General features: G+C 42.4%; 1 protein-coding gene across 1 annotated transcript in view; it reads left to right on the top strand.

Annotated features, from left to right (window-relative positions):
• CPE (carboxypeptidase E) overlaps nt 1–14935 on the top strand; it is a 79523-nt gene extending 64588 nt beyond the window's left edge. Inside the window, exons 4-9 of the mRNA XM_036233979.1 lie at nt 2046–2163; nt 3514–3696; nt 7136–7275; nt 9965–10064; nt 12411–12529; nt 14130–14935. Of these exons, the coding sequence (XP_036089872.1) occupies nt 2046–2163; nt 3514–3696; nt 7136–7275; nt 9965–10064; nt 12411–12529; nt 14130–14228 (759 nt within the window). The 3' untranslated portion in view covers nt 14229–14935. The remainder of the gene's footprint in view (nt 1–2045; nt 2164–3513; nt 3697–7135; nt 7276–9964; nt 10065–12410; nt 12530–14129) is intronic.
• The last annotated feature ends 6144 nt before the right edge of the window (nt 14936–21079 follow it).

Below are 21079 nucleotides of genomic sequence, written 5' to 3'. Positions count from 1 at the left end.
ACCAATTTGCGTGTGTCGTGAGAGTACTTGTGATCTACTCTCTTAGCAAATTTCAAGTATTATTAAGTCACCATGATGTACATGAGATCCCCCAAGCTGAATCATCATACAGCTGAAAGTTTGTACCCTGTGACTGACATCACCCCGTTACCCCGCAACCCCTTGCAACAATTGGAGGTTGCTAGTGCTGGTGTAATTTTTCTGGGGCCAGACTGGCTGGGCTTCTAAACTGAGTGACTTCTGCTGTTCCCTAACTTTTCTGTGTCTCAGTTGATTCATCTTATTTATGTACCTGTAATCCCAGTCTCATAGGGTGGATGTGAGAATTCAGTGTGTCACACAGAAAGTGTTTAATAAGTTTTAGCTATTATTTTGTGTAAGTTTAAGAATGAACATACTTCGGAGACTACTCAGCTGTTAAAACAGTAACTTAGAAGGGTGTTCGGTGACGTGGAAGGATGTTTGATGTCTGTTATCAAGTAAAAAAGGCGGGATACGAAATGATATGTAAATGATCATGTTTTAAAAATTACATAAATGCATTGGAAAAAGATCGAGGGAGAGATACACGAGAATGTTAGCAGTGCATCTCTTTAGGCAATAAAATTATGGGTAATTTTAATTTTCTTCTTTGTGTTCATCTCTACATTTTCTACAAGGAACATTTGTGTGTGTGTGTGTGTGTGTGTGTGTGTGTGTGTGTGTGTGTGTGGTGAGAATAAGATAAACCAAACAAATAATAATAAAAACAATACCCTATTCGAAATCACAGTTGTCCACAATTATGAGTACCTTACATGAAAAACAGAATAGTTTCGATACATTAAAGTTGTTATACTAACAATCGCAAGGTCTTTGGGGTTTCACCGACTCGATTGAATCTTTAGCTGTATGAACTTGGGCATGTTAATGCAGCCAACCTTCAGGTTTCCCTCTGTGAAATGGGGATGAATATTTTTGCCTATCAATGGGGATGTTGCAAAGCTCAATAAAATAGTGCATGTGAAAGCTACTCATAAATTGAACAGAGATATACAAGTACAAGATCTTATTGTAGTCATCAAACCCTATCAATGCTATTAGATTTAATGTCCCAAAGAACAGTACAGATCACATCTCTGGTAAAGCTTTTATTTTATTTTATTTTATTTTATTTTATTTTATTTTATTTTATTTTATTATTTTATTTTATTTTATTTTATTATTTTATTTTATTTTTTTAATCAAAAAAACTACTTGGGAATTTGAGAGTCATCTTAGTTGCTATTAAAAACTCATAATGTAAAATTATCAAGCTTTCGGCTCCAGATTAATTCTTTGGTATAAATGTCTGTCTTCTTTGGTTTTGCTTCCAAGATATGAAAGGTTGTAAATCATTCAGAAGACAACTTGAATTCCTGAAGCTTTTGCTTTTGTTTTAAAACTTAAGAGGATCATCCCAAAGTAAACCGTTATTTTATTTTACAGTAAGGCTTGAGAAAGACCATTTTAATATCTTTTCATTTTCATAGGGACAATGTTTAAAGCAGTCAAAGGCAATTGGAAATACAGGAAGTGAAAATTGGAAATAAAGTCTATCATACATTCCTAGAGTTGAACCATCATGGAGAAAGACCCCTGCTCTGCTTTGTTAAAAAAGAGTAAATGCCTGTGGTTTTTCTCTTTAACAGTAGGTCGACTATTTTCTTTCCTCCTCGTCTCATCTTTAGCTATTATTAGCAGCGAAACATCAGATGGAGATGTTCCACAGTTCGTGAGTGATTCGCAGGCTGGTTCTCACAGAGAGAAAAACGGTCAGCCCACAAAAATAGAACTTGTAAGGAAATGGAAACACTAAAGTTAAAATATTTTTTTTTATTGTAAGTCTGAAAAAGATAGCCATCGGGATTGCTGCTCGTACAGGAACCTTTTTTTTTTCTTTTCTCCAAAGTGGTTGACCAGTTTTCAGGGGTTTTTTTCCCTAACTTTTTCTGCCTTTTCTGTCAAGTGATCTCGCCAGGGATTACCAAATTGATAATCATTTTAACCTCTAATGTTTGACACAGCTTGCTCCTGAGACTAAGGCTGTCATTCACTGGATTATGGATATTCCTTTCGTGCTGTCTGCCAACCTCCACGGAGGAGACCTCGTGGCCAATTACCCATACGATGAGACGCGGAGCGGTAGGTGTTCTTCCTGCTTCTGTACCTGGTTTAAGGCTTGCAATGACTTTGCAGGGCTTTGCAGGATGATGTCTATAATGTTCCTTTAAGGAACTGGCCACAAAGTGATTTTGCCTGTAGCGGTACCTATGTGTAATCTCGACAGAATATTCAGGCAAGAGAAAGGGAGAAAACAGAATTGTGAACCAGGATCACTTTTGGACCCTTGCAAAGTGAAAAGACTGAGGATGGTATATAGGGTTAAGAAGGCTTAAAAATGGAGACGGCCCCTTGGTGTTCAGTCAGGACCCAAGCTGATCTCTGTGCGTGTCTTACGGTTCTCTTACACTTCTGCATTTGGAACTGTTCGTAGGAGTGTCAGGGAAGAAAATGGTGCTTTGATTTTCTCTAACGGTTTTTTTTTTTTTTTCTTTTTTTTAAAGTTCAGGCCTGGCTTTAGCCAGATAGATATTTTCAGCTTAGTTTTTATTGCTCCAGGAAATTTCCCACTTTGGGTCCGTTCTCAGGGGCTTTTAAAGAGCGAGTTCTCTGTAAACACGGGATGATAATTTTACACATTGGAAACTGAGTTTTGAAGAAAGTCATCGGCGGAATGTTAAAATGTACAGATTTTGTGGTTTGTCAATAGCTGGGAAATTTAAAACACCGGCATATTTTATAATACACGAATCAGAATACAGTATATCAAAAATTTATTATTTATTTCCATAATACCCATAGGAGAGTTTTAAAAACTCTAAATTTTGATACTGAAGAGTATGTGTGAGAGTGGTTCATAGTGGCTATGAGATTGGTACAAGTACACTTAAAAATCTTTAAAATTTTTTTCAATTACAGTTGACATACAATGTTATATTAGTTTCAGGTGTACAGCAGGGTGATCAGACATTTATATAACTTACAAAGTGACCTCCCAATAAGTCTAGTGCCCGCCTGACACCATAAATATCACAATATTATTGACTATATTCCCTATGCTGTACTTTACATCCCCATGAGTACTTTATAACCGCCAGTTTTACAGATGTGGTTTTTAAATTAAAAATTTTTAACAACGGCAGTCTCCTTACTGCCTTTTCCCAGGTTGGGCTTATTCTGAACTGATCACCTTTTCTCGTGAAACTTTGCATTCATAAGTAGAATGTACACCCCATCAAATTTTCACTCTGTGGTAGTAGCAGTGGACGTTATCTAACCTAAAAAGTTAGGCGTGATTGTCGAGTACTGAAATCTCCGCTCCTTTCCCGCGGTGATGAGCAGTGAGCGCCCGACGCTGAGTCACCCCGCGGGAAACACGCAGAGCCCCTTGGTCTGTGCCCATTTCTTTAACCTCGTGGGTTTATTCTCTAGGGACCGCGCACGAATACAGCTCCTGCCCAGATGATGCCATTTTCCAAAGCTTGGCTCGGGCCTACTCCTCTTTTAACCCACCCATGTCGGACCCCAATCGGCCACCGTGTCGCAAGAACGACGACGACAGCAGCTTCGTGGACGGAACCACCAACGGCGCGGCTTGGTACAGCGTGCCCGGAGGCGAGTTCCGATTCTCTCTTCGGTGACATGATAGTGGCTTATTTATAATTACCGTTTGGGTTTAGAGCTGTCTGCAACCCTCCTCAATCACTAGGAAATTAGCCCAATCTACGGTTTATCCTTAAAAAATTAGTTTTCTGCATGAATGATTGCTAAGCATAGTTCTGTTTTTATTGATTTTTGAAAATCGAGAGGCTAATCGAAGAGATACAGGGAATGAACTGAAGACATCCAGTGGGAAAATATACATGAACGTTGTTCGCTACTTTCCAGATTCTAGCCTTAGGGAATGAGATAGCATCCTGAGGATTTGAGTCCTGCTTGGACTGTAGGGAAGTGTATCTTTTAGAGGGCAGGCTTTGGCCCTTAGCATATCTTGGTCCACATACCTTTTCATTTTTATTTTAATGATGGCATAACGGGGGTTCTTCGATGTGGAATGTTTATTTTGTAATCACGACTACAGTAAGCACCATTAGATCAGGGAGCTCTTCACCTTGTATGGGGTCTGGAAAGGGAAAAGCCCACTGTTTCACAGCAGTAGAGGGTGCATCTTCTAGAAGCCGAGGCAGTTCTCATGGTTCCCTTTGCCCAGCAAGGACTTCGCACGGCTCCTGTTTTTATGGCTACCTGGACCAATCACGGTTGTGTAATACTTGCCTCTATCAAGGACAAAGAGTGAAATGAAAGATACAGATACATTCCTCCTCCCCCTCCCCCTTGCCCTAAAACAATTTTCTACAGCCCACCTGCAGAAGAAAAAGAGAATTAGGGCAGTAGTATAGGGTTTTGGTTTAATATGCTGCTTTTGTTGAATTATGCCCTAAGGACAATATTCTTTCTCATTTTTTTTTCTTTCTGATAAGTGGTTATTCTGTTTTAATTAATATTTTATACCAGGCCAGATCAGCTATAATACTTCCCCCCGCCCCCCTAGCTTGAGAAATAAGGTCTATGTCAGATTTTAGGATTTAGGTGTGTATCAAATACATCAGATGGCAAATAATTTCATACTTCAGTTTTTATAAAAACTTTAGTAATTCCTTTGGAATTACCTTTTTTGGACAAATAGTGCCTTTTATACAGAATACCAACTGATCGATATCAGTAAAATACTGATAATAATTTAAATCATAGTCAATGATTATGTTCCATAGTAATCAATCAAACAAGCTTTGATTTTCTTCAAGCTTCATGTAGTGAATAAAATCAGTGCCTCAGGTCAGTTTTCTAGAAGCAGAGCCTGAGACAGGGATCTAGATGCTCATAATTTATTGAGGGAGTGCTCTTTAAGAAAAACTCTCCGTGGGATTGAGGGAGGCGGGGTAGGGAAGGGGCTGGGACTGAGCAAGGATGTGGTCTCAGGTGCGTCTACCCTGGTCTCGAGCCATTGGGAAGCCTTGGCCATCAGCCACAGGTAGGGTTGTCCTTCCTTGAGGCCAGGGAACCAGCTTTTGGTGGCTCCATATCAGTCACTGGTTGTGAGATCTTTTTTTCCCATAGCGGGGGCATCTATCACAATTATTTTCTCCCTTGGGGCTGCTTTTGCCGCAGCTCATGACTTTTGGTATGTTGTGTTTCTATTTTAATTTGTCTAAGGTATGTGGTTTCCCTTGGGGTTTTCTCTTTGGCCCATTGGTCGCTCAAGAGTATATTGTTTGTTTTTCTACATATTTGTGAATTTTCCAGTTCTCCTTCTGTAATGATTTCTAGTTTCATACCATTGCAGTTATAAAAGATGTTTGGTATGACTTCAGTCTTCCTGAGTTTGGGGAGACTTGTTTGGTGACTTACATGACCCACTTTGGAGACTGTTTCATGCCTGGGAAGAATGCGTATTCTGCTGCTGTTGGATTGTATCTTCTATATTATGTTAGATTCATGTGATCTAAAGCATAGATCAAGGCAAGTGTCTCCTTATTGACTTTCTGTCTGGATGATCTATCTACCCATTGTTGAAAGTAGGGTATCAAAGTCCCCTATTATTATTGTATTGCTGTCTGTTTCTTCCTTCACATCTGTTAGTGTTAGCTGAGTATATTTAGGTGCTTCAGTGTTGACTGTATATATATATATATATTTTTTTTTGATATTTCGAAACTTTGCTACATTGACTGTTTTATCACAATATAATGACCTTCTTTGTGTGTTACAATTTCGGGCTGTATTTTTTTCTGACATAAGTACAGCTACCTCTACTCCCTTTTGGTTTCAATTTTAATGGAATCTCTTTTTCCAGTGCCTTCCCTTGGAGCCTATTCGTGTCCTTAAAGCTGACGTGAGTTTCTTATAGGCACCATAGAGTTGGGTCTTCATTTTTAACCCATTTAGCCACTCCGTGCCTTTTGACTGGAAAATTTAATTCATTTACGTTTAAGGTAATTGTTCATAGGTAAGGACTTACTGGTGACAACTCAGTGTTTCCTGTCTGTTTTATAGTTGCCTCGTCTCTGACTCCCTCTCCTGCTCGCCTCCTTTGTGAGTTGATGATTTTCTGTGGCGGTGTATGCTTGGATTCCCTTCTCTGACTTTTTTGAATCCACTGGAGGCTTTTGCATTACGGTTGCCACGAGGCTTACACAAAACCTCTTAGAGCACGACAGTTTTAAGCTGGTAATACCCTAACTTTGATCACAGACACTTTACCCCTTTACCTCCCTCCGCCCACGTTATGGTTCGATGTCAGCGTTTCCATCTTTTCATGTCGTGTAACCGTTCACCAATTACCGTAGCGATAGTTATTTTTAATATTTTTTTTTTCTTTAACCTTAATACTGGAGTCGAGTGATAACACACCGCCTGTTAGAGGATTAGAGTACTCGGGATCTGGCTGTGTACCAGGCTTTACCAGTGTGTTGTATATGTTTGAATGTTTTCATGTTTACTCATTAGCTCTGTTTTGGCCCTGAGCCGTGTCACCTTGAAGAAGGTAAAGTGAAACTGTTCCTTCTCCCCTCTCTCATGTGTCCAGTCTTGGATTTTACTCACTTATTTTCTTCTGTAATGGTATGCCAGAACTTTTCCATTGGGCTCCTGGACTTTTTCACAAAGGAGCTCTGTTCCTGGGTGATGATCACCATTGGAGTTCTTTGGGGGAGGGAAGATGGGAGAAAGCTCCCATTTTGACATTTTTGGTGATGTCCATCCTCTATCGTCTTCTCTGAAGCTGAATGCAGTCCCGTGGGACGGGGCTGGTGCTGGCTCGACAGACATGCATCATGCTAAATGATTGCTTAAGAACTGGAGGGAGTTTGTGCTTCTAAGGTAGCAGGGACCTCCCCATTGTGTTCTCCCCCTGACGGTAGGTGGTTTTCCTTGCGGTTTCTTACAGGCTTGCCGAAAGGCACGGGCTGGTGCATCTTTTGTCCTTGGTTCTCAGTTCAGCAGAACGTCCTGTGTGGAGTTTCAGGCATTGACCTTCCGTTTGGTGTTTTGGCAGGAATGCAAGACTTTAATTACCTCAGCAGCAACTGCTTCGAGATCACTGTGGAGCTTAGCTGTGAAAAATTTCCACCTGAAGAGACTTTGAAGAGCTACTGGGAAGACAACAAAAACTCCCTCATTAGCTATCTCGAGCAGGTAAACACTGTCTCGAGTGTAGCACGGGAGATTTAAGAGCCTTTAAACCTGCCGTGCAATAGTCTCTTGAGAGGGGCCCACGCTGGAGGAATCTATCAGACCCAAAATGAAGATGCTCCGTTTGGAAAACGTGTCAGTCGCAGTTCAAATAGGTTTTCATTTGTCATAGGTTTTGCGGTTCATGAATATTCACTGAGACCTGATTAAACTGGAGGGTTGTAGACAAGGGAAATGAAAATCTTATCTTCATTCATGGTGCTCTAAGCAAGGGCAATCCCAGGACCCTCCTCCTCCTGGCTCACCTCGGGCCTGTCGGGCATCTCAGGCAGGACCAGGGCTAGGATGAGGGCAGTGAGGCAGCTGGGACGTAAAGAGGCGTTTACTCTTGGGGCCACGCAGGTGTGGGGCCGGCAGCTAGCAGTGAGTGTGTCTTTAAATTTTGTGCCCCACGCACCTCACCCGTCTCACACTAAACTCAGCTGAATCTGAGGCAGCCATAACAATGGTGATAGCTTACCGTTATTGGGCATTTACTGTTATTTCTCAGACATTCTTTTATGTGCTTTATATGTAGCACTCGAGATATTCGATCCTCACAACAAGTTACATCATCATCATCTTCATCTTCATCATAATCATCTTTTTCATTATCGTCATTATCATCATCTCCCTTAATTAAAAACGAGGACTCAGAGGCACAGAGAAATTAAGCCACTTGCCTGGAGTCACTCAGCCAGAATGACTGGGCTGTCTATTTCCAGAATCACCAGGCCATGTTGCCTCTTGTGACATGAGCTTGGATCTTTAGCTACTCCAGTGGGCGATGTACAGGATACTGGAGCATCTCACTGGCTGTCAGAATAATATACTTTACCTACTCAGACTCAACTCGGGCCGGTCCCCCGCCAACCCCACCCATCCGTACTGTGCAGACATTGGCGTTGGGGGCGATGGCGGTGGAAAACCTAAAGACTCTGTTCTTCGCTTGCAAGTGCCTTGCAGTTTTCAAATTCCATTCTGAATGCGGCCATTTACACCCCAAATCAAGTAGAGCGATGCTAATGTCACATGCCAGCTCATAGTACAGACTAATTTTTAAGCTAATTTGACATAAACAAGTGCTGTTAAATAAACGTAGAGCTCTTTGAATGTATACGTGTACATGAAAACATGTAGGTATGAATCCAATGCTTTAAAAAAATGTAAAATCAGCTTAAGAATTCTTTTACGAATGCCAAATAACCATGTAAGAGAGCTTACCAAAAGACTCTTTCATGGTATAGATCCACTGTTCACGGCGATGTTAAAAACACCCATTAAACAGGATTTTTTCAATCAGTGGAATCCTGCTGCATGTTAAACATACACAGGTATTTTCAACAACAAAACAGGATAATTATCCGTATTGACAACTTTGGTGGGGACCCCTGTAGAATGTCTCCTTTGAGAAGAGTTGTATTTGGATGAATCTTCTAAGCAAAATTAACTGTAAAATGTATTTTTGGGGTACAGGAAGTAAGACAAGGCTATTTGGTGTGTTTTCCACTTAGATATTAAAGAATGCCTCCTTAATACCGTGCTTTTCATTTTATGATTTTTTTAAACAAAAATTTATTGAGCTACTTCCACATCCTCAGCACGCTGTGAGGCACTGTAGCTAGTGACAAGAATTATGTGTTACTTGTATAGAGTTTGAGAGATTCTGCTTTTTAAAAATAGTAGCAAATGCAAAAAAATTTGCTGATAACCAGAGGCATCTCTTTGATAAAACATTTTACCACTGAAAATTTATTTTCCAGGGACAAAGGGATCCGTGAGACTTCTACTTGCTGTAGGGAAATATTCAAATATCAGTAGCAAGAGAAAATTTATTTTCTGGGGCCAGACAGAGGAACAAACTGAGCATTTGGGAGGTTGGACAATATTTTGTTAAGTGATCCAGCTTAATGAATCACCTTTTGGTATTCCAGAGGCAGAGGCGGTACTTTCTCAAAGCCCTCGAGTGACAATCTTGTCACTTCAAACACATGCTGAGTTGAATTATTGTTTAGAAATAAAGGAAAAAGAGCTGTTTTTGGAGTTTGCATCGCAACAGTTGATGAGGGCAACGTAATTTAGGAGGCTCATTCCCAATAACTCTTCCATCTGCTTTCTAAATCCAGTTTTCACTTATGAAGTACACTCATCTTTCATGTCACTTATTTTCAACCAAAATAATATCGTCAATGGGTTAATGCCCAGGTGGTTGCAATACATATCTGTCTACCAATAATGGACAAGTATTGCAGGGCTGCGATGTAATATTCTTGTTAACTGACAGAGGCCATAGAAGATAATCGTAGGGGACCAAATTTAAAATAGGAAGTGATACCGTGTGCGAAGACCACAACCGTTTTACAGATGTGACAGACTTTCTATTTTGTTTTGTTTTGGTGGTTTGGAGGGTACTTAAGTCTTTCTTTGACTCAGAACAAGATATTAATTTTTTTGGGGGGGGGTAAGGGGGGTTACTACTCATTTGTCCACCAGAGAAATAGCGGGGTAAAGAGTGTGAGAAGCATTCAGCGTCCTTTTGAGTCTTAAATAATGGGGATCTACAGTATTTTGCTAGAAAATGAGCCAATTGATATGAAATGGACTTTTGGGTCATTTCTAATATGATTTTCTTGGTTGTTCTTGACCTTCTTAGATACACCGAGGAGTAAAAGGATTTGTCCGAGACCTTCAAGGTAACCCAATTGCCAATGCGACCATCTCGGTGGAAGGAATAGACCACGATGTTACATCTGGTGGGTGCTCTTGGCCATGATTGGAGGCTCTAGCGATACATACAGGAGCACGATTACTTATTATCGGAGTTATAAGCAAAAAAAAGTTAAACACCTGGTATCTCTTTACCTTCTCTCTCCCTGGACATCTCACTAGTTAAATTTCCTTTGGGGAAGCCCATTCAGGCGGTTACTGAGGATGGCCGCTGCAGTTAGACACCAGGGGCAGCAGATGGCGCCCTTTCCTCAGGTATCTCCGGGGCTGCGCGGTGGTGCCATCTACTGGCGGTTCTTTGTAGTTCTTGAGGCCAAGGAAAATGAACTCTGGGAGTTGGAATTACCAGCGTTTCTGATCTCTCGTGAAGAGATGCTAACAAGTTACTTGGTGGGAGTGAAAAGAGTAGGAAAGTAGGTTATTTAGCAATATCGGGTGTCTTAGGATTTCCCATACGTTTCTTCGTTTAAACCATATAATAAATCCAGACTTATTCAAGGTTAAACAGGATGTTACAAGATTGAGGTTGATGTTAGTTATTTCTCTATTGAAACCACATTTCAGTTTTCCTAGTTTGGACCAAACGATGTATATTCCTAGCAAACCTACCTTCTCCTGCACTCATTTTAGTTTAATTGTCATTCTTTGGGACCTTTTCAACAAAATGAATACCTTTTTCGCTGTCTTTACGTATTTCCAGACCTTATAATTAATTACCTTTAACTCATTTTCCAAACCACTCTATACCATTGCCTTTTTCTTAACCGCCACATTTATAACTTGTATTTTAAAAAATATTTGACATTTGTCCTCTAAATTTCCATTTATTCATTCATTCGACGGTTATTTATCAACGACCCACTAAGTGCCAGCCTACTTTCCTGACCATATGTCAGAATCTAACATAGAGAAGGAATGTAGGTAGAAAGGAACGAAAGTTGAGGATGGGCTTTGGGACACCCCAGCTTTTCCACGGCAGGGCAATGGGAAGGCAGGAAGTGGCAATGGAGTCTCAGGTAGAGAGAAAAGTAAGAGCATTGTCCCGGAAGCCCGGGGTGTCTCAAGAAGGAGAGGATGCTAAAACGGGTCAGGTAAGACGAACTTGTGATTGAACCGGCGTGGAGAATCTTGACTCAAACCATTTCAGCGGGGTGTTGGGCGCTCAATCGGGGAGGTACAAGAGAGACTAGAAGGAGAGACACTAGAGATAGGGAATGTCCACAGACCTCTCCAGGAATCTTGCTGTAAAGCCATGAGCAGAGATGGGGCGCTAATGGAAAGGAGATGTGGAGTGTAGAGGTAGATTGGAGGAGATGCTGATGGGGACTTGTGTGTGTGTTTTTTTCTGATCGTTTCTATTTTCACAGTGAAGTAAGCTGTAAAGCACCGACTGAGCGTGAGGATGAGGAGGAAGTGTTAGAGGTGTTAGGAACAAGGTGAAAGTAAATTGTCCCCTGGGACCTTGCCCCTCAACGTGCGGCCCCCTTACCGGCTGCTGAATTCAGAATCACCCCGCAGCAGCGGGTTAGAAATGCAGAATCTCAGGCCTCACTCCAGGGCTAGTGAATTAGAATTTGCATCTTACTGAGTTTCCCAGGGGTACGCACTGATCTAGGAACATGGGAGAGGGAAAGACTCGCATGAGAGAGGGCCTTGGCAGGCCGGTGGGGACAGGACCAGGCCCCAGGTAAGGTGGTCGTTTGTGAGCTGGACACGGGGCAGAGTGGCTGAGCGCTTTCTCCAGCCACCCAGGAGCAGCTGTAGAGTAGAGAGTTGGAAATTATCCAGGGCCGGCGTTGGCCAGGCACGAATCACCAAGAGGGAAAAGCGGATGAGGTGCAGGTGTGTGCGTGAGAGGGAGTATTGCTGGTGGGTTCTGGACCCCGATAATATAAATATAACCTGGATCCGGGTTAGGAGGGAACTATGGGGGTGTGGGAAGTGAGGGTGGGGGCCGTCACCCCGCTTAAGACTTCTCCCGAGAACTTGTTGGAAACACCGTGATCTAGACTTCCCGGCAGGTCTTCCCTTCGCAAGATGCTTGGAGGGAATCAAAACATTGTGCCAGGTGCTCCGATGACGCTGTTTGGGGACTTGTGCGTGTCTTTTTACCTGTGTTACTTCTTCTGATGCGATTATGGGGATTCATTATTTTAGAGTTATCACACAATTTAACCTTAATGTCTGTAGAATTGCCATAGGAAATGATGCCCTCTAGAGTGTTCCACGCTCTCTTTCGAAGGAATTTCATTAAATTCCTACTTTAGAAATAGGGAATAGGACTGAACTGAGATATAGCGAGCATTCCTTAGCTGAAGTAATTATGCACGTCACTTACGTGCCTTACGATCCGATATTTCGTTGTCCCACAGCGAAGGACGGTGATTACTGGAGATTGCTTGTACCAGGAAACTACAAGCTTACGGCTTCGGCTCCGGGCTATCTGGCAACGACGAAGAAGGTGGCGGTCCCTTACAGCCCTGCCGTTGGGGTAAGTGATCGCAGTGGCTGAGGTTTATTAAATACTTAGCAGGTGTCAGGCCCAGTTAGTAACCTTACACGGTAGGTACCATCATCATCCCCATCTAACAGACGAGAAAACTGAGTCCCAGCGAAGCCGAGTGACTCGATCAAGGGCTCAGTGGTTGATTTAATACCACTCGCTATGAAACTCCATTACTGTTTCTCAGTGTTCGAAGAGCTCCACAATAAAATCAAATAAAATCGAAAAACATTAATCCTTTTTTATTTTTGCCACATTGGTTTCAATGAAATGAGGTTCTGTTCCGTTTCTCTTTTTATCTCTAGCATGCAGTAAAATGCTTTTCTCGGCGAGTATTTAGAAAAATAAATTATGCCTGCGAAGTAATTTCAGGCATTAACTAAACATTTATTAAGCACAGAGTGTGGGCGAGACCCTCTATGTAAAGCACGATCAGAAACTATACTAAATTTAAGTGGATGCCACTTATTTTTCTAGGAAAGTAAGAGCGATGAGATCAAAACTTCTCTTAGGGCAGGGTTTTCCTACTATCTGTGTATTATATTACCAGAACCATGCGGGGGTGGCTTACAAGATTTCCAATCAAAAGGCTTACTTGAAAAGAATTCATCGCGATTTGGTTTCTGCACCCAAAGTTTGGAGTAGCAATGCTTAGGTTTTGCAAATGAAACACTGGTGCTTTGGTTTTGACTGTGTGCACGTGTGCATTAGGCTGTGTTATATTAAAATCGAAAGGTGAATTTGGGCAAATGAAACCTGGAAAAAAAGGCAGCTCCAGAAACAGGTTGTGACAGTTTCAACTATTTCGATCCTTAGCCTTTCTAGCACATGTTACTTTAAGGAGGTGGTGACTGTCATCACGTCCCTAAATAATCAGGGGTTTCTGTAGCCGAATCGAGGGAGCCTTAGTTCCATCTAAAACGGGGGCACAGATATCGGGGGGGAGGGGCCGTGGAGGACTGGGGTTTGGGGCTGCGTGTTTTGAACATCCTTCCTGCAGAAGTGTGTGGAGCCTCCGTGGGCCCGAGGAGGATGCCCGGTTCACGAGGAGAGTTGAGCTCCTGGGCCGCTGGCATCTGTAGTGGTTCGGAGATGGGTGTTACCATCACTTGCTTTAGCAGATTCGAAGTTCTGGAAAGCGGAGCCCGGTGGCTCGGAGTACCGGACACCGACTGCATGCTTTCATATCACTGCAGCGAGCAGGAGAAACTTCGAGATTGACAGGAGGAGCTCGGCGATTATTCAAAGGCAGAAAATTAATTGTAAACATCATCTTTTTTACTGGGGGGCAAGACTGCCTTTAAGCAATCTGTCTTGAAATAATCTGCTTTTCAATAATTCTACAAAGCTATTAGATCAAAGCACATTGCAAACATAATGACTTTTGATTTTTTTTCCTTTCCCCTGAAAGGATCTTTTATCATGAGAGATTTTTTTTTTTTTAAGGATATACTTTAATTCAGGTGGCTATAAACTCTTAAAGTGCTATTTATTTATTTGTTTATTTATTTATTTATTTTTTTAATTCCAGCTTTTCAAAGTACATGTGCACTTTTATAACAATCTATTCCTAATTTTTCTCTCTCAGGTTGATTTTGAACTGGAGTCATTTTCTGAAAGGAAAGAAGAGGAAAAGGAAGAATTGATGGAATGGTGGAAAATGATGTCGGAAACTTTAAATTTTTAAAAAGCTTTTAATTAGCTGCTTTTATTCTATATAATGTAGTATGGTGTCATGTGGCCGTTTTCTTTTAGATTTTGTGCAGTTAATATTTGACATCGACTTATTTTTTAATCATTTAAATATTAGTAGACATTACTTAAAATAAATAGTTAGACTCTTAGGTAAAATATAATAACTTGGTCTATCTCTTCTCTTATATAAGATTAATTTTCCTACATATATTACATCAAGCATTGTAGAAAAGATTTAAGTGATCTTTGGCACCTTAGACTTAAATGCAATATTCCACGTTATTTACAATACAGAACTTTTTGAGGAAGTCTAGCTTTTAAAAATAATAAAGTTCTTATAATGTAATTGGCGATGTTGTCACATGACGAATGCCCTTGAGAAGGTCAACAGCTGTAGTTTGGAGTTGTAAGCACTGTACCGAAAGATTTAAATAGTTCAGTATAAATTGTCATTTGTCTTTTGTGCTGACTAGCTATATAAGCATGATCTTGTTAATACATTTTTGATGGAAAGGAAATGTAAATGTTTAGCGAGAGGTTTTATGAAAGGAATGGAAATTAACTTCTTGCTTGTACACACGAGACTATCCTGTTGTATTATTCAGCCTGTTAACACTGCTTCAAAGTTTACGGTTTTTTCTTGGTTGTAGATTGGCTCAGAATTGCATTCTAAATGAATAAAGATTAAAAAAAAAAGTACTCCCATGGTCTGTATTTGAATTCTTTATAATTTTTGGTCTAGAGTTGTGGTCTTGTGATAAAAAAAAAAAAAGGAAAGGTATTCCCTTGGCCTCTCATTGGTTCATTCTCTATAATTTTACGTTTATTAGCTGACTGCTGTATGCCAAGCACAGTGCGAGCTCTGTGTATATTATTTTGGTGGACAGAAGGTTCTGATTCCTTGGATCTTATGGCTCAGTTGTGGACACAGAGTTTAACTATCCACACAAACGAATGCGTCCTTATGCACCACAATGAGTAAAAGGACAGGAAAGAAGAGTGTGTCCAGAAAGAGAATGTCAGAGCATTAGACTGGAGGCGGGGACTCAGGGGTGGCCTATCAGTGCCTATAAACCCAGCCCTAACTCGCAAGTAAGCATGAGCCATGCAGAGTGACCGAGTGTAGAGGTGTGTTGTGTGCGTGTGTGTATGTGTGTGTGTTTGTGTGTGTGTGGTTGATTAATGTTACAGGTACAGGCTGGTTTTTGTTTTTTTGTTTTTAAATAGTGTTAACTGTTGGAATGATAGACTCCCAAATGTGTAATGGCTTAAGCACAATGGAGCTGTGTTTCATACTCAGGTGACTGTACTGGGCGGAAGACAGAAAGGTAAGATGGCCTTGCTGCCCACAGCCCTCCTGGGATGCATTCTGGCAGGTCCTCCATCTTCTCCATTTGGCCACCTAGGTCGCTCGGTGGTCGTCTCCACTGTGGACGTTGGGAGAGAGGAAGAACGTGGGAGCGCATTTGGGGGTGTCCGTAAGGGCCAGGCCTGGGAGTGGTGTAGAGTCCGCCACGTCGCAGCGCCCGGAGGCGGGTTCCCTGGCCGCGGTCACGCAGCGGGGCCCGGGACACGGGGTCCCGCGCGCACAGGCGAGGGGAACCACGCGGGCGGGAGGCGCACGGCCTTCGCCGAACATCCAGCCGTGTTTGCCCGGTGGGAGGAGCAGCGGGTCCAAGGCGCGGGGTAATAACTAACTACCCGGCTGGCCGGAGGACAGACTGACCGAGGTGGAGAGACGTGGCAGTCGAGGCCGGGAGAGTGGACAGGGACGAAGCCATGCAGGACCTCGTGGGCCAGAACTGAGAATTTGGGATTTTGCGTTTAGAATCCCTGAATTGCCCGAAGCTAGGGAGAAACATGATCTAACTCACGCTTTACAGATCGTTCTGGCCGCTGCGTAGACAATAGAAGCAGGTGTCCGATCAGGTCAGGCAGCCCCTGCAGGGGCCGGCAGAGCAGTGGCCTGGCTCAGGTGGTGGCGGGGGGAGCGGGAAGAAGTGGCTGGGCTGCGATCCATTTCAGGGGTACAGCCGACAGGTCTCGGGGACGGATTGCAGGTGGGTGCCGCAGGAGATGTCAAAGACGGCATCGTGTTTCTAGCTCGAGCAAATGGGCACGTGGCGTGGGGCATATTGGAGAAGCAGCCAATTATGCCAGCACACCCGCTAGAACCCAGCACTGTCCCGGCAAGCTGGGAGTAGAGTCATCTTCATAGAGATGTCACTGAACATCCCCTAGGAGGAGAAGATCAGGCCTGAGCTCTGAGGACCTTCGGAATTTTGCTCCCTGTGATTTAGAGAGGACAGGAGAACTTAGACCATGTTGTAGTAAGAAGCGACCCTCAACCTTGGCGGTTTAACTTCATGATTTATTTTTTCATGAAAAGCCTCTTGGTCCATGTAACTCTCCGGGAAGTTTGTCCTACGTGTAGCGACTCGGCAATGCAGACTGTTTTGGCATGGTGTCCGGGTCGCCGGAGGAGGTACCTGGAGTCCCTTCTGTCCACAGCTCGTCGGCCAGAGCTAGGCCGGCAGCTTGGTTTAACCACAGTGTTTGGTTAAACGCCATAGTCTTCCCTTCTGGTCCCTAGCACACCTTTGCTTTCCTTTTCTGAGATATAAGTTTCTCTTAACCGCCCTCCACAGGGAAGGCAACCTAAAATCACATCAACTCAAGGCTTTGAGCTTCAAGAAATTTGGGGTTTCTCATGATCCCACAACACCAGGTCCACATATGGCCACTCTGGCGCCAGAGACCTATCAACTAAAAGGACAGGTTGTGTGCATCCTTCACGGCCCACATATCATGGTAGAATAGGATCGAGATGGCATCAATAAACGCTGCGTTTGGAACAGAAGGCGCACGGAACTCACCGGTGTGCGGAAACTCTGAAATCTCACTGAGCGGGTGTTCCGCAGGCCTCCTCTCTGGGGGATGGAGAACGTTCCTGGTTTCAGAATTGATTCCGTCCTCTGAAACGCACTCGCTTCTCTCCGCGGCCATGGCCTCACCCTCTCGAACTCCTTCTGTCTTGTTCGCTTAGGACCCGCTGGGCATGGCTGGCAGCCCCGTTTGGAATGTGAGACCTCTGTAGTCACTATGCGAGAGGGAAACTGAGGCTGCAGCCCCAAGAACAGACTTGCCGTTGCCTTAGTCTGCAGCTGACATATATGGGCCTCGTTCACAATTCGCTAGCCAGGACTAGTCACGTGGCCTCGCCTAACTGGACAGGACGCAGCAAGTATGGGGGCTGTTGAAGACCAAGTCGACTGCCCATTCGGCAGTTGGAGGGGAAGTCTTATTACTTCCATGTAGTCTTGTCCTTGAGACCATTTGTGGTTATGATACAGGATTTCAGAGGTCCCCATTATCCTGGTAAGGCTCTCACCATCTCTACATGCCCCGGTTGAATCTAATGGAGGGTCTAGAACTGGGTACTGCTGAGAAGGAAACTCCTTTCATTCGGTCAGTGTTGAAGGCTTCTGTGATGAAGGACCTCCACCGGAAGGACTCCTGGCCTCCGGTCTTACCCCTGACCCACTCCTTCCTACAGAGAAGTCAGGTGACGACAGCTGAGCTCATTGTTAAGTGATGACAGGTGAGCCAATTGGGTGGCCCAGAACCATCAAAGGATCGTAGCTTCCCTTCCCCGGCCTTCCCAGCCCCGGGCAGACACAGCTCCAGACTCTCCCGTGGGTGCTGAGGTAGGCTTTGGGCATGTGTGCTGGGGTGGAGGAAGGCTTGTGGGCCTAGAGTGTTAGTAGGCTCTTTGGTCCACAGATCTAATGTCATTTTCTCCAATTAGTTTATCAATAATAATGCTGACAGTTTAACCTCTGTCTCTTGGTCTCCTGTGTCTTATTTTTCAACCGGTTCTGAACTCAGGAATGGGAGGAATGGGTATTATACGTTAAATCTCTAAAATCTTTAAGAGGTATAAAACAGCCATACTTCAGGTGTGGCAGGTTTTTTGTTTGTTTGTTGTTCGTTTTTTTTCCAAAAGTAAAGTGAGACCAGCGCGTCCCGCATTCTGAATAGTGTACTTCTCTTAATACAGCCCAAGAGGACACTGGCCTTTTGGGAGGCTGTGCCGCATGGTTGCTTTGTATAAACTTGGCATCAAATGAAAACTCTAAGGCTTTGCTTTGGGTTGAAACTGGAGGTCAGAGCAGACAAGAACGTGGAGGGTCTGAGAGCTGAGGGTTAGAGATCCGGATTATGGACGACAGGGCCAAACTGTTTCAGGCAACAGAAATCTACAAGGGAGGGGACTGGGCAGTTGGTTTTAATGAAATAATGAACACTTGGTGAACTTTGTTCCGCCAGTATCATTGCCAGTGCAAATCAGACATATTACTGTGGGAGAAATAGCTAATCTCAACTCACATTGTGATTTTCAATTCTTCACATAAACAAAGATAAACATTGCTTGCGGGGAAATACAAACTTCGATATTCGCATTTTATTTCTGCAACTTCTGAAATATTTCCATCATTTCACATTGTGGGAGGCTTAAAAACCATCATTTGTTCCAACATATGACTCAACTTCTCTTTTCGCAGTTCTCGTAAGGATCGTCTTCTGTGGTTAGGCCTGGATGGCATTTGGAATTTCTGCCTCAGAAATGTCAAGATAGAATATGTCCGGACTTTTGGGTCTCACTTTGTAAATACACTACATCCTAGTTTTGCTGTTCTTAGGTAAACACCATTTCAGGTACTGAACAAATATTCTGTTTCTTTACCCTTTATTTCTTCCTACTAGACAGTCAGCTTGTGAATCAAGGCAGTTATAATGTGGGTTTCTAGCACAGTACATGCTTTAGTTTTAGGCGATTAATTGAAATCAGTGCAAAATTCCCTGTTCTTAAAAACTGGGCAAAGATTTGACTTAACTGCGTTAAAGGTCATCAGTGCAACCGGGCTGGTTTTGAATGTAGTCTGTAATGCCTCAGGCAAGGAAAATCACCGTGATGAAGCTTATTGGAAATTTCTAGGGGCCACAGCCTGATTTCGTAGGTTGCTATACTTTCTTCTGCCTCTTCTAGTTTTTAACCTATATATGAGATTTCAGACCTATGTTGTATCATGACCTGTCTAGACACCTGCAGTTAACTTGAGTTTGCTGATGGCATTCAGTGGAAAGCAGAGACAACTATGGACCTCATGCAAAAAGGTATACTTTGGTATTCATCAGCTATGGTAGTATTTGAATAACTTAAAAATTTTTTAAAATAAATATTTATATTTTTCTACTCATTGCTGTGTTTAACCAGAAACTGTTTAATATTAAAGCCAGAATGATAAAATAAGAGCGAGAAGACCATAATGAATTTATGTGTCAAGGATCGTGAGGCTATTTGTCCAACCTGCACTGTGAAAACCTGGTATTTCTGAAATGTTAACACCTATGTGTCTATGGGGAGATGACAGGGGTAGAAGGTGGAGGGTACAAACTTTCAGGTATAAAACAAAGAAGACCTGGGAATGTAACGTGCAGTGTGTGACTGTAGTTAACAATACTGTATCGTGTCATTGAAAGCTGCTAAGACAGTAGATCTTAAAAGTTCTCATCACAAGGAAAAAAATTGTAACTCTGTATGATGACGGATATTAACTAGACTTATTGTGGTGATCATTTCACAATATATACAAATATCGAATCACTATATTGTATACATGAAAATGGTATAATATTATATGTCAATCACTTATCGATTAAAAAAATGGACAGAAGATGGAGGGACTTTGCCCAGAAATTCGGGGCAATTGGATAGGAATATCTACCCACCGGTATTTATTGAAGGAATGAATGCTGAGAGAGCAGAGGGCACATAGTGGCAGGTGAGCAGTGTACATTGGAACAAGGATGTTCCCACATTAAACTATAGATAAAATCAGAGCCTTATCAACAGCAAGAAATCTGACACATTTAGAAAACTTAATGAGTGGAAATCACTGATTGATGAAGTAAACATATATAACCCTCCCTTTTAACTTCATAAACACTTAAAAATTTACCAACTGCGATTGCTGCAAAACTGGGAGAAATGTGGTCTTTTTTCTTGTCTTTATTTTCTAGGTAATTTTTCGGAATTAAATTGTTACCGATTCTGTGTTTTAAGATTGACCTGGCTGAAATCCTACTGATAGACTTAAGAAAACTGACTAATGAATAAAATATTTAATGAATCACTAAGAAATCACAGTTGGTGACCAGAAACACAATATCCATAATACAGGCACAAAATATGAAAACCAGAAAATGACACGATTTTTTTTTGAATAGTCGAATCAGTGGTTGAGTTAGTCAGGTTTCACGAGTTTGAATATCATAATAAGGCATTCTGCTTCTTGTCCTGATTAGATGACTTACAGTTTTCCAGTGAACTCTTGGCTAAAAGTGCCGTTTCTTCTTACCCATATTTACACTAATATTTATTCTAGAAATGCCTGAAAAAATCAGTCCTGACACTACCAGGCTCACTTCCATTCCTCGCCCTTACAATGAAACGATCTGAAGGCAGCTGCCCCCTTTGCTGCAGAAACTTGACTGCAGCCTTTCTTCTGTGTTTATTTTAAACCTCGAATTTGAAGAGCAAGATGCTGAGAAAATAGCCTTGAGTCTAACCAGGGCCTCATAAATTTGTTGCCATGGCTTATCTGGCTTCAGGAAGCACTGATGTGGGATTTGGGGTCTGGAGAAAGGAAGCTTAAAGCAGTAGGTGGTGCAGCATTTTCCGCCTTAACCCTGAAATATATTTCATTGTGCATTAAACACACAGAGCTGTTGCCAAGCTGAGTCTGTGTGTATGTAGTTAAAGAAGAACGTGGCAGCTTT

Source organism: Rousettus aegyptiacus, unplaced genomic scaffold (genome assembly GCF_014176215.1).
Source record: "Rousettus aegyptiacus isolate mRouAeg1 unplaced genomic scaffold, mRouAeg1.p scaffold_m13_p_16, whole genome shotgun sequence".
Classification (NCBI taxonomy): Eukaryota; Metazoa; Chordata; class Mammalia; order Chiroptera; family Pteropodidae; genus Rousettus; species Rousettus aegyptiacus.
The sequence above is the reverse complement of the archived record's forward strand: the minus strand, read 5'-3'. Positions and strand labels throughout refer to the sequence as shown.